The 12091-nt window shown below is 35.4% G+C and overlaps 1 protein-coding gene across 1 annotated transcript in view; it reads right to left on the bottom strand.

Moving 5' to 3' along the window:
• Positions 1-7095: 7095 nt before the first annotated feature.
• mtpn (myotrophin) overlaps positions 7096-12091 on the bottom strand; it is a 29195-nt gene continuing 24199 nt past the window's right edge. The window contains exon 4 of the mRNA XM_088646917.1: positions 7096-8342. Within this exon, the coding sequence (XP_088503043.1) occupies positions 8256-8342 (87 nt within the window). The 3' untranslated portion in view covers positions 7096-8255. The remainder of the gene's footprint in view (positions 8343-12091) is intronic.

The following is a 12091-nucleotide window of genomic DNA, read 5'->3' as shown; positions in this document are numbered from 1 at the left end:
GTATAAGAAGCCAGTCTTGTACTGGTCACGAGAAAGAAAAAAAAAAGATGCCTTTTCTTTTCTGCAAAAATAAAAATAATATCTGCATCTGAGGGTTGGACCCAAGGTTCTGCACTGAACACTTAAGCAGTCATGTGAGCATATTTTATAGCTAGCCCTATCAGGAGGCACAGCTGCCAATCATCTCATTAGTGCAGAATTCCCATGAGGCCATCAGTGCACTAGGGATAAGTGCGGTTCATTATCTTCCTGTGCACTCGTGGCGATGAGTGGATCTTCAGCTGAAAAAAAGATGACAGCTATGACACAAACATATACTGACTTAAACATAACGTGTGAATCTCATTATATTAGATATGCAAAGTTCTTTAAAGCTCACTTTTAGTGCATTTTAAAATAAAAATAATACTGGTATGTGAAATTGAAGAAACAGGATTTGGAACAGCATGCCAAATTATTATCTTCTTTTCTGAAGGACTATTTGATATATTTGATATATGACGCATACTTCAGAAATAAAAACAGATGAGCTTAGGAACTGTAATAACATTCCTGTCACAATGAAATACTACATATGAACAAATCTTAGAAAAATGCAAATCTCTCTTAAATTTGCAGTGGAATTTAATTAATGCAAAAATTTACCTTGTAAATCTAGACTTCTTTTCCTGACTTTAGATGTGTTTAGTTTGCAAGCAAATCAAACTGCTTTCTGCTGAAACTTTTAGGTTGAAAAAATAAGCATTGAGGCAGTGGTGTTACCACCTTAAGTTTTACTGTGGGACAGTGGTTAACATTGTTTCCTTGCAGTGCTGTGGGTTCAATTTCTGGGCTGCCATCTGTGTGCAGTTTTTTTGTTCTCTTCATGTTCACATGGGTTTCCTCTACTGGTACTCTCTGGTACTGGTAGGTTAATTGACTTCTGGGAAAATAGGCCCTGGTTTGAGTGTGTGCGTTGTCTGCCCTAAAATGGACTGGAATCCTGTCCATTCCGTCTCTTGCCTTGCACCAAAAGCATAAGCTCCCTGCTTGATAAAGAGGTTACAAAACAGATGGAATTTTACCACCAAGTCTTGATAGATGACATTGATGCCATATCTCTGAACCTAATCAGTAGTGGGCCAAACTTATGTTAATGGGTCCTTCGAGCTGAGATTTTAAACCAAGGTTCTGACTGCTTAGATATTCAGAACTGCATGTCAGTTTTTTAAAATTAAGTAATTGTCCTAATTTTGTCCTTGTCCAATATCGTGAATTAACTCCAGTCTGGGATTGTAGAGTTTATAGTCCAGGCTTCTTAAAATTAACCCTTAATTTAATTGGTGAAGGTATGAGTCCTGAAATCCATATGCTATTTAGTGATGATGTCTTACATTTGATCCTGCATTGTACTGAATGATTGAGTATTCACTATTGAATTCACTTTTGACTATTGAATGATAAAGTATTCACTGAGCCTCTTGTAAGTGCTTTGGGGTGAAAAATATTATAAGTGAAAGAAATGGCTAAATTTTGCTTTCACATTTCTATGTTTATGTACAAATGCAGGATATTTTTCAAATGAAAAATTGTCTAATCATAGAAAGGAGGTTTTCTGGACTAAGCATTTTGTTGTAACATGACAGTATGTCTGACTGCTGTGGAACATCCTGTTCACTCTTTCCTGCTATTTCTTTCTCAAAACAGTCTGATGGACATGATGTCGTTTCAACATCTTCCCAGCAGGTGGAAGTAGCCTTCAATGTAAGGCATATCAAATCTGCCTTGAAGTGTTATTAAACAATTAAACTATGCTAATTATTATATTTGTTTTTTAATCACAAATTAGAGAATATCTGTGTGCATAAAATAAATTGATATACTAATCTGGTCTCAAACAATACATCTGTAGATCAATTTTCCTGCACATGGTGTAACATTCAATTTGCTTTTTTTCTCAGAAAATTTGTTTAGGCTACATTACAAATCAAGCTCAACATAGATGTACAAATACAGTTTCACAAGCATTATAATGCTTGTAGCTATTTTTTTTTGTCAAAGTTAGCAAAATAGTCAAGGGAAATAAAAACAAAATGCAGCATACACTCCTGTTTATAATCATAAAGTTTTAAAAATAAATAATGGAAGTACCACATGAGTTTAACTTTGAAGTAACTAAATCACAATTACACATTTTGATATATGAGTTTTCAAAGCAACATGAGGCAACTAACACAGTTTCAAAGAGGCCAAATAGATGGTGCCTGGATTGAAGGTGCATTGGTCACACAAAATATAAAACTATTTAATGTGTAGCGGGGAAAAGTCTCAAAAATAATGACAGCATATGACAAACATGGACATCTGCATCGGCAAAGAGGAACAGTGGTCGCAAGTTGAAGGTCACTAACAGGGATAGATGGAAACTTCACATGAGAGTTGCTAAATGCCACAAAAGTACAGCCTCAAAAATTACCACAGAATTCAATCAGCACCTCTGTGACCCAGTCTCAACAAAAACTATATGTTGTGACCTTCTATTCAGAAACCACTTGAATCCAAGGCCAATGCACAAAGACGCATATCCTGGTGTAAGGAGCTTCTGGACCCCTGAGCAATGGCAAAAAGTAATTACTCTGATGAGTCATCTTTCACCCCATTTTCTTACATCTGGATGGGTTTATGTTTGGATAAAGCCAAAGGACGCCTTCAACCCACAATGTCTCTTGCCAACTGTTAAACATGGTGGGGGATCCGTGATAGCATTGGCAGCCATCATTAGGTCTGATGATTGCTCTGTACGGTCGTATAACAGCCAAGGAATGAGGCTTTTTTACAGGACCAGGTGCACCCTATGGGGCAAACACTGTTCCCTCATGATGTTCCTATATTCCAGGATAATAATGCCCCCATACACACTGCTAAACAAATTCAGGAGTGGTTTCATGAACACCAGGATGAAGTCAAACGCCTTCTATGGCCTGCCCAATCACCAGATCTAAACATCGATGAACATTTATGGGAAGTACTGGAGCGCAGAGTGTATAATAGATTTCCACCTCATTCATCCCTCAAAGAACTAGAGGCTTTTCTTCTTGAAGAATGGTGCTGTATCGCACTACACACAGTTTAGGACTTGAATGACAGCATTCCAAGAAAGACTGAAGCTGTTCTGAAGGCAAAGTGTGGTCCTACTCCTTGGTCCTTGATATTAATATATTGTTAGGTATTTCCGTTATTTGTCCATCCCCTGTACAGTGACTACAAGACTACATAACTGAATATAATGGTAACTGATGGAAACCGATACTAACAATTTAGGAAACTTCTTCTTTAAGGCAGACTATAGTTCATTCAGGCAATAAGATTAGTAGCTTTAAAATTTAACAAGGCTTGCATTATCATATAATATTTTATTACATTCTGCAGATTTATCCAAAGAAGCCATAGAACTGTAATAGGAGACAGTGAAGACGTAGTCAATAAAATTAATCAACAGGGGCTTTCAGCTGGAGACATATCTAAAACTCCAGTAGAATTGAAGATTAAATGGTTTCAGAAAGACTTCTAAGTAATTCAAACTTAGAAAAAGAGAAAAAATAATCATTTGTAAATTAAGTTTAGAAAGAACCAAAATAGGATTCTAAAGATTACCTTTAATGAAGTAAGTTTCTTAATTGAATTTTGGGAGAAGTACTGTAAATAATAGATTAACATATGCCATTTTTCTCGAGGCCCGAGGAGACGTAAAGATAAGGTAATTTAAATCATGACATTGCATTGCCTTTTCGGTTTTTAGACTTTTTCTTCAGCTACTACAATTTATTAAATAACATTATTATGGACTTGTGTTATCAAGTCTGGTATCAAAACTTTAACAGAGAACCTAAAAAACAGGGTGAAACTGACCTGCTTACTTAGTTGAAACTGAGTTTTCAGGAAAGGTGAACAGAGGAACAAAGTAAATCTCCTGGTTTCCTGTAATTCATTAACTTTTTGCTAAATTATTAATTTTCATCAACACACAGAAGCACAAGATAAAAGACAGAACAGACAGCGAGAGGAACAGGAGATGAAGAGAGAAACGGGAAAGGTACAGAAGAAAGAAGAGTTCCAGGCGAGAGGAACTTGTTCGTACCTGCTTTGGAGACCAGAGGTCTAGCTAAGTAGTTTGAACCTTGTTTACGAAAGCATCTAGTCCTTTATTTTAGGAAATTAAAATTTCCTTTATTGTGGAATTCTCCGGCCAAAAACATTTTCTCCTAAATTAAGGGTGCATTATCTTTTGAGATTCCACATTAAGGAAAGGGGGATTTAGCACTGGCTCATTCTTTTAATTTACGATGCTGGGTGCTTCCCGTTTGCCTGTTTAGGCATTACTTAGCATGTCAGGTTACATGGTTAGCATTTCAATTTTATGGATCTTAAGAATGTAGCTAAAACACTGTTCTGTAAATCTGTTCTGTGTACCCTTTATATTGTGTTTTGTGTAATGTGTTGTGTCTTTTAGTTTGTATTAATATTTGAACAAGTAATCGGTTTATTCCATGCTGAAAAGAGAAGAAAGAAAACACAATGTTTCGGCCATGGAGCCTTCCTCAGGTGTGTCAGAAGGAAGGTTCCACGGGTGAAATATTTTCTTTCTTCAGCATGGAATAAACCTGTTAACTTGTTCCTTTGCAACCTACGCATACTGATGCAACCTGAATTATTACTATTTGTCCTAGATCGCCTTTCATTTTTTTATTTTGTTGGAGAGTGCTTTATCTTTTAATGCATTTTTTTCTATGAAGAAATGTGTGAAATACATCTGGGTTGATTAGGTAACAGCATTTTTTTAAATAATCATTAATGACTAACTGTAACTGATTTGTTGCAGGGTGTTACTTTTCTCCAATATGATTCTAATTACAAAATCTTAGTTTTGTTTTTGACCACTAAACAGGTGTTAAATATGACAAGATAAAAAGATAATGTAAACTCATGAGCATACTGAATGCTTGGGACATTGGACTGATAATCAGTTTCCTTCTCAAAAGCATACAAAAAGAGTGAATACAAAAGTTGTATGCATATATTTGTTGGATTATCATGGCAAGAAACAATAAATTGTAGGGTTAACAATTGCAAAACAAGCATTGGTTAGCATTTATCCCAGTTATCTGAACAAAGGTTAGTCTGATTTAGGGCCTTAAATAGATTACATTTATAAGTGTACATGGGAAAAGTTTAAATGTTTTATATCTTAAAACACTTTTTGAATTTAAATGGTCCCCAACAACCATTTGACTTCAAAACCTTGTGCAAATATTGTGTTATTTTATGAAAAAATATTTCTGAATAATTAAAAAGTTATGGTTGAAGCTGACCCCTTATTACTGGTTGAAGTGGTGTCCTTCAAGAAACAAACTAACAAAACTGACAACTGACATCCTCTCACCTGTAATATGTCTCATCTTCTTATGATATATATATATTTAAAGCTGTTAGAGCATGTTCTTACAGTGAAATCAGTGTTGTGTCATAGTGCTAAATACAGTATACTTATATTTAATAGTTCTTATAATAATGTTTTTCAGACATATTAGAAGGATCAGACTCACTGTTAGTGTGGCATCAGTAATTTATCCTAGACAAGTGGGACAATTCCAGGACAGATTTGCAGCATTTCACTTATTACCCTTCAACCTTTTGATGATAACTGAATCTTCCCAAAAAAAGAATGTTGATCTCTGTTGCTCACAAGGGCCTATAGTTTGTGCACCTGTATACATAAGTCCTCAAAAGGGAAACTTCCTCTTTAGCTCTCTATCAAAAAGAGATACGTTGCTATAATCATGTGCAAGAAGTGTGCATATTTTTAGCAACACACTACCCCTATTTAATAAGTGTTGTCTCACTTTATCTAAGTTCATTATCTACTGCTCCAGGGTGTATAATTTTCTAATCTTAAATTCCAAGTTATTAGGTAAGAGAGACAGGTTACAAAATGACCAAACAGATAGAATATTCAGCATTAACAGGTTGCTCAAGCTCCAGAATTGCCACTGGTAGTAAATAACAATAAGCAAAGCAAAGGTTTCTCGAAAAGAGTAGAGATGTAACCCCGGCGTCCTGGCCAAATTTCCCAGTGGCCTTTACCAATCTTGACCTCCTAATAATCCCCATCTATGAATTGGCTTCATTTCTCTGCTCTCCTCCTCACTGTTAACTGATGTGTGGTGAGTGTTCTGGTGCACTATGGCTGCCGTCGCATCATCCAGGTGGATTCTGCACATTGGTGGTGGTGGAGGGGAGTCCTCATTACCTGTAAAACGCATTGAGTGGAGTGTCCAGAAAAGCACTATATAAGTGTAAACAATTATATTATTACAAAGGTTGATTTTACAAGAACTAAGAAATTGATTTCAATTTATATCAGTGGAAATGTATCCCAAACTTATTCAAATTACAAAACTGACTACATTTGTTTAAGATTTATTTTCAAAGTTTTTGAAAGATTAAAAACTTTTCAAATCTTAACACTGCATTGCAAAGAATATTGAATATTACATATTACATATAGCCGCTTCCTTCCCTAGGAAAAAATGTTTTACTGTTTTATGTTTTACATTTACTACCTTTTGGATAAGACATTATGTTGAAAGCTGTGCAAAGTTTTGTACTTCTTGTTAATAACTGTGATACTAAAGTTCAAGTGGAACTAATCAGGCAAAGGTGTTCTCCCTTATACTAAACAAACTCTGGCAAATCTCTCTCTTTTTAGGAGTCATGTTTACGGACAATCTCTAATTTTATTAATAGCTAAAAAAGTATGTTTTTCTGCCAAGTATTGCTACTTGAATTTAGTATTGTACAATGCTAGGATATCAGGGCAGCTTTTGAATGTCACGTAAAAGGAACATTTTTGCTATCAGGTAGCTTAACTTCCTAATTTTAAATCATATACCACAAGAAGAAAAATGTCATTTTAAGCCTAAAGATCTAAAGCACTCACCACCAAAGAAACAAAAACAACTATGGCAATTCTGCAATCTATGTTAAGAACAAAATGTCCCACTTATCAATATTCATACAATGGCAGCAATGAATTCCAGTTAACCACAAATCATGGAATTTTGGAGGATGTTGGCAGTAACTTTTATTGGAACAATAAAACTTATTTTAGTCAAACAGTTCTTCTCTACCAGAAACACGCACTTGGGAGTCTGAATCAGCACACAAATTACAGTTGGAACTGCAGACTGGCTTCACAATCCTAGTCTTCACTTTTAAAGTGATCCATTTTTAATACTCAATGCACTAGAGGCAATGACACCATGGGCCTTTAACTTTCTCCATCCACACACAACTTCTTAACCTCCTTATCATGCAAAAATAAAATAATGTAGAGGAAGAAAACTCAAAGATAAAGCAATAAAGCAAAACAATTATGTTTTTTCCAGATACAAGGCTTCATTATCTATATGCTCAAATAATGGATGTTAGGTTTTTGATAAAGTTTCGAGGCAATAAAATATACACTATTTAAAAAAAATGACTTGTCTGGATTATCCCCTTTGCTCCCCAACAATGATGTCATATATAACACTTATTTTACTAAGCAGTGTAGATAATATAGAAAGCAGAGCATTAATAGCAGGTTGTGCATGCATTGAGACCATTGTTTTCTTTATAAAGTGAAGAGGATAAAAATTTGTATACTTTATTCTACTAACCATCCAAAAACCTATTCAGAACTGAGTTACACCAGTCTGTCAGGCTATTTGTAAAAAATAGGGACTAAATAAAGGTTTTACAAACACAAATAAGGGATTTTTATCAAATGTTAAAAGATGTTTGCTTAGTTGCCAATACCAATAGCAGCCACCACTGCCAAGCAGACTGTGCCTCTTGACACATACGAGGTGATCACAGAGAAAATACGCCACATGCATATGCTACCAGAGATTTCAGATTCTTAATATTAATTAATTGATCCCTACAGTTCATTCTTAAAAAGAAAATACTTAATTTCTTTCCCTCATATTAGAACTTGATCTGGTCCAGAACTGCAAAGCCAACACCTAAGAAGTGTAGCTCAGTCTCTATGAAAATTTTTTCTTGATGAAATCCACTGCTGGGTAGTTTTTGCTCCTTGGTTTTGGTCCTGAAGGCAGACACAATTGAAGAGGAGGAGGTAATGTAAGCAAAAAATTAAAAAGGAGGCGAAGCAGGTAGAAGACTGTGGCTAAGGAAAGATGCCTGTCCACCTTTCCACTACTCTGTCTCTTTTTTCACTTCAGTAAAGCTTTGATGTCTGCGCTCTCAGCTGCTTCAAAGGCATTCATTCCATCTGGTCCTTTCATTTCCTTGTCAGCACCCTGTAAAAAAATAAAAATAAAAGGGGGATTAAAAATGACATCCAAAGGTATTCCTTCGGTCCTCAAGTCTTCATTCTAAAAAAATAACTAGAGGAAAATACATATACAACAACATTTCTTCTCTACTATAAGTTATTATTCAGCAATGTGAAACTCAGAAGAAGGCTTAAATGGAAATCCCACTCACCACAGGTCTTATTACCAATTTAATAGGTATTAAATTGAGCTATTATTATAGATATAAATTGGGATATTAAATTTATAGATATTTTAATAGATATTAAATTGGGCATCAATTTAGGCAAAATTTAGAACATTTGCAGTTTCATAAACACAACTCCAAAACATTAGAGATCATCAGAAAGGTGAAGAAAACTCCAATCTTCATGTCAAAAAACACAAGAGGAACTTATAAAATGCATAATGCAGCAGACTCCGTGATGTTGGCTCCCTATAGACAGCACAAATGATGAAACCCACCTCATTCGTTAGTGCTACGTTTTTGCCAGTTTGTGCCGTTGAGCAGTGTTTGTGCTGCTTCTGTTTCTGCGAAATAGCGCCTTGTTTTTTCGGGGTCGTGACATCACTCAGCCCCCCTGCAACATCATAGGGGAACTGTACTGGTCTCATTCGTTAGTGCTGCGTTTGTGCCGGTTTGTGTAATTGAAAGTAACTTCCTAGCTGCTTTCGTTGCCTAGATATAGTGCCTTGTTTTTGGGGTGATCATGTGACCATGCACAGTGACTTTGACCTCCAGTGACCCCATCTGCCGAGTTCAAGCGTTCTGTTACTGGAGCGAGAGTAACATTTCTGCAATTGTATTTCTCTGTTTATCCAGGTGGGGGGCGGCGGTTGATTTTGCTTTTAATACCAGTATCTTCTGTGTATTCGTGTGATCAGGAAAATTAAAAACTGTCACCAATATCATACCCTAATCAGAACAGTTGCGGATGTAGCCTTAAAAGGTGAACATCACCAAAAAACTGCATGTTCTTAGAAAGAGGCTTTAACTAACATGTTTCAATATTTCGTAGCTGTGTTCTTCTTTAAAAATCTGAAGAAGTAATTGGTTTCTCATAGTGTAATTTTAGAATTTATATGTAAATCAAGGACCGTTTAAAGATTCGACCCTCGGAAAAGAAAGAAGCTGGGAAGTTACTTTCAACAGCAAAAACCGGCACAAACACAGCACTGACGAATGAGACCGGTTTGGTTTCTCTACGACGTTGTAGGGGGGCTGAGGAATGTCACGACCCTGAAAAAACAAGTCGCTATATCTTGGAAACAAAAGCAGGACAAATGCTACTTTCAATGGCATAAACCAGCACAAAGGTAGCACTAACGAATGAGGTGGGTTTAATCATTTGTGCTGTCTGTAGGGAGGTCAACTTTATGGAGCTAGATTTCAAGGCACCTGTCTGTGTCTATAATGTTGAATGACATGCCAGACTGGATATTAGAAGATGTCTCTTTAACTGTCATTAAAAAAAAGCATTAACAATTGTGCACTGTCCTTTTTTAAGATGAAAGCCTAGCTACACTGATATCAAATAATAGCCTTGTGCTGACATTTGTAGATGCTCAAGATGCGAACAAAAAACAATTCACACCTAATAAGGACTACAAAATAAAACTTTAAATACTTAAAATAATCAGTACATTTACTTATTAGTATTAATACTGCTTTAGCAGGTCCCAAAGCTAATTTAAGAATTAATAAATTAATGACATTTTACTAGATTCAATTTAGTCCAAGTGACATCAATGAAAATCTTTAATTCAAAAATAATTATTTTAACTTGTTAATAGATTGAATATTTTTTATCTGGAATTATAAAAATGGTTAGTAACAGAATAAATTTGAAACTTTAAACAAAATTTTGAATTAGCTAATAGAGAGCTCAGTGGGAACAAAACCCTCTGTAAATCCCAAGTCAGAAATATTTGCAAACACTAAACCCTCTTGCATCTAAGACCATGGAACTGTGGAATTCTGTCCCTCTTACTAATTAGTCATTAAAAACCCTAATAGATGGAATCCTTGTAATTATAATACAGCAGATTTTTATATAGTAGATTTTGTCCGTTAAATCCTAAGTCTTATAAGACTTTTTGGATCACTTTCAACAAAAGAACTAGACAAGTCATGAATATGAAATCGGAAAGATGAGGACAGTCTTGTATTCCAATGATCCAAATAGTTTCATTTACAGATGCAGCCATTCAAAATGCGCGGTAAAAACCCGCGGTACAGTAACCTACTCGCAGGGCACCGGAGGGCACCGCGGTAAGTGATTGGCTGGCCAAAATGACTGACAGGGGCACTTGTGGTGCATTGGTTGGTAGTGAAAAGATTTAATCATTTAATGTCTTTACTGTGCACATTTTAATCCGCTTAGTTTTGAATATTTATATGGAATTTTACCACTAAAGGGAAATTTTAGGAGCTGAGCACAAAAAGAAGAGGAGCATAACGCATCTGAAGGTCATAAACGATATTAATTTAGGAACATAAACATTACTGTATGTACATAAACTGTACTGTGTATGGCTGGTCTTGATAGTTTAAAGAAAAATTACACACCAGTCTTCCATTTCTCCCTAAACATTTTAAGCATGAAAGTTTTATGAAACGGTACCCAAATATGTGATTGCTGTATAGAATGAATTTTAATTTTTAAAAATTATTTAACACGAAAATTAATCGGTTTACATCTTCCGCCTGAGAACAGTCACCCGTTGCTACCCAACGCAGAAACACAGCCACTAACTAGCAAAGAGAGGACATTAGCTAGCCAATATGATAAAGAAATAAATGATTATTTTGTTTATTTCTTTTGCACATTTATTTGAACATTTCCATCGATTGTACAAGCACTTGGAAACTGTCCAATCCCTAGTTCATCAGGCATTTTACCGGTCTGGTGCCGGTCTGTGTCTTCTAGGATATAATGACAGCGAACTCTTGTTTTTATGTCCACTATAACAATCTCCTTTGCTTTTAACCGAGCGTTTAATAATTTCCTAAAATGAAAATGATTTACTTTATTTCCCTCACGGGATCAATAAAAGTATCTATCATCTGTCTAAACTATGGGACAGAATTCTGGGTCTCCCCATACCAGAGATTATGGTAGGGCTTCAGAATGGTGATTGGCTGACACCATCTGACACCCCTCTGATTGGAGAAAAAAGACGTGCTGGTTTGCTATATATACAGTACTGTACCAGGAAGAGGATTTCTTTCTGTTCGAAACGTGTATTTTAAAAGTTTAAGAAGTAAAAACCATACAGCGTACACAGATTTCTAAACTGATCAGGATCGTTATCTTTGTCTTATGCATAATAATGTTCACCGCTATGTCTAGCAAATTAATAATAAACTTTATTTTATATAGCGTTTTAAATAAATAAGTAATTAGATTGCTCATAAACCTAATCACTTGCTTTTTCTTTTTATTTAGGCTCAGATTCCAACTATAGATCGTATTATTAATAACCATAATAACAACCAACCAACAAAAACAACCATATAAACATAATACCAACCAAAAACATAGATAACGACCACAATACAAAATCAAATATATCAAACCATTATACTCTCGCAAATTCCTCCAATTATCATAATCCCGCCCCTTATGCAAAACCAAACCCTCCTCCCATCCCAGTTTATCCTCTTTATCATAAACAAAATCCACCTCAACTTTCAACATAAAGCATTACTGCTTACTGGGTTTTTGAGGGGG

Source organism: Lepisosteus platostomus, chromosome 9 (genome assembly GCF_059453375.1).
Source record: "Lepisosteus platostomus isolate fLepPlt1 chromosome 9, fLepPlt1.hap1, whole genome shotgun sequence".
Taxonomy (NCBI): domain Eukaryota; kingdom Metazoa; phylum Chordata; class Actinopteri; order Semionotiformes; family Lepisosteidae; genus Lepisosteus; species Lepisosteus platostomus.
The sequence above is the reverse complement of the archived record's forward strand: the minus strand, read 5'-3'. Positions and strand labels throughout refer to the sequence as shown.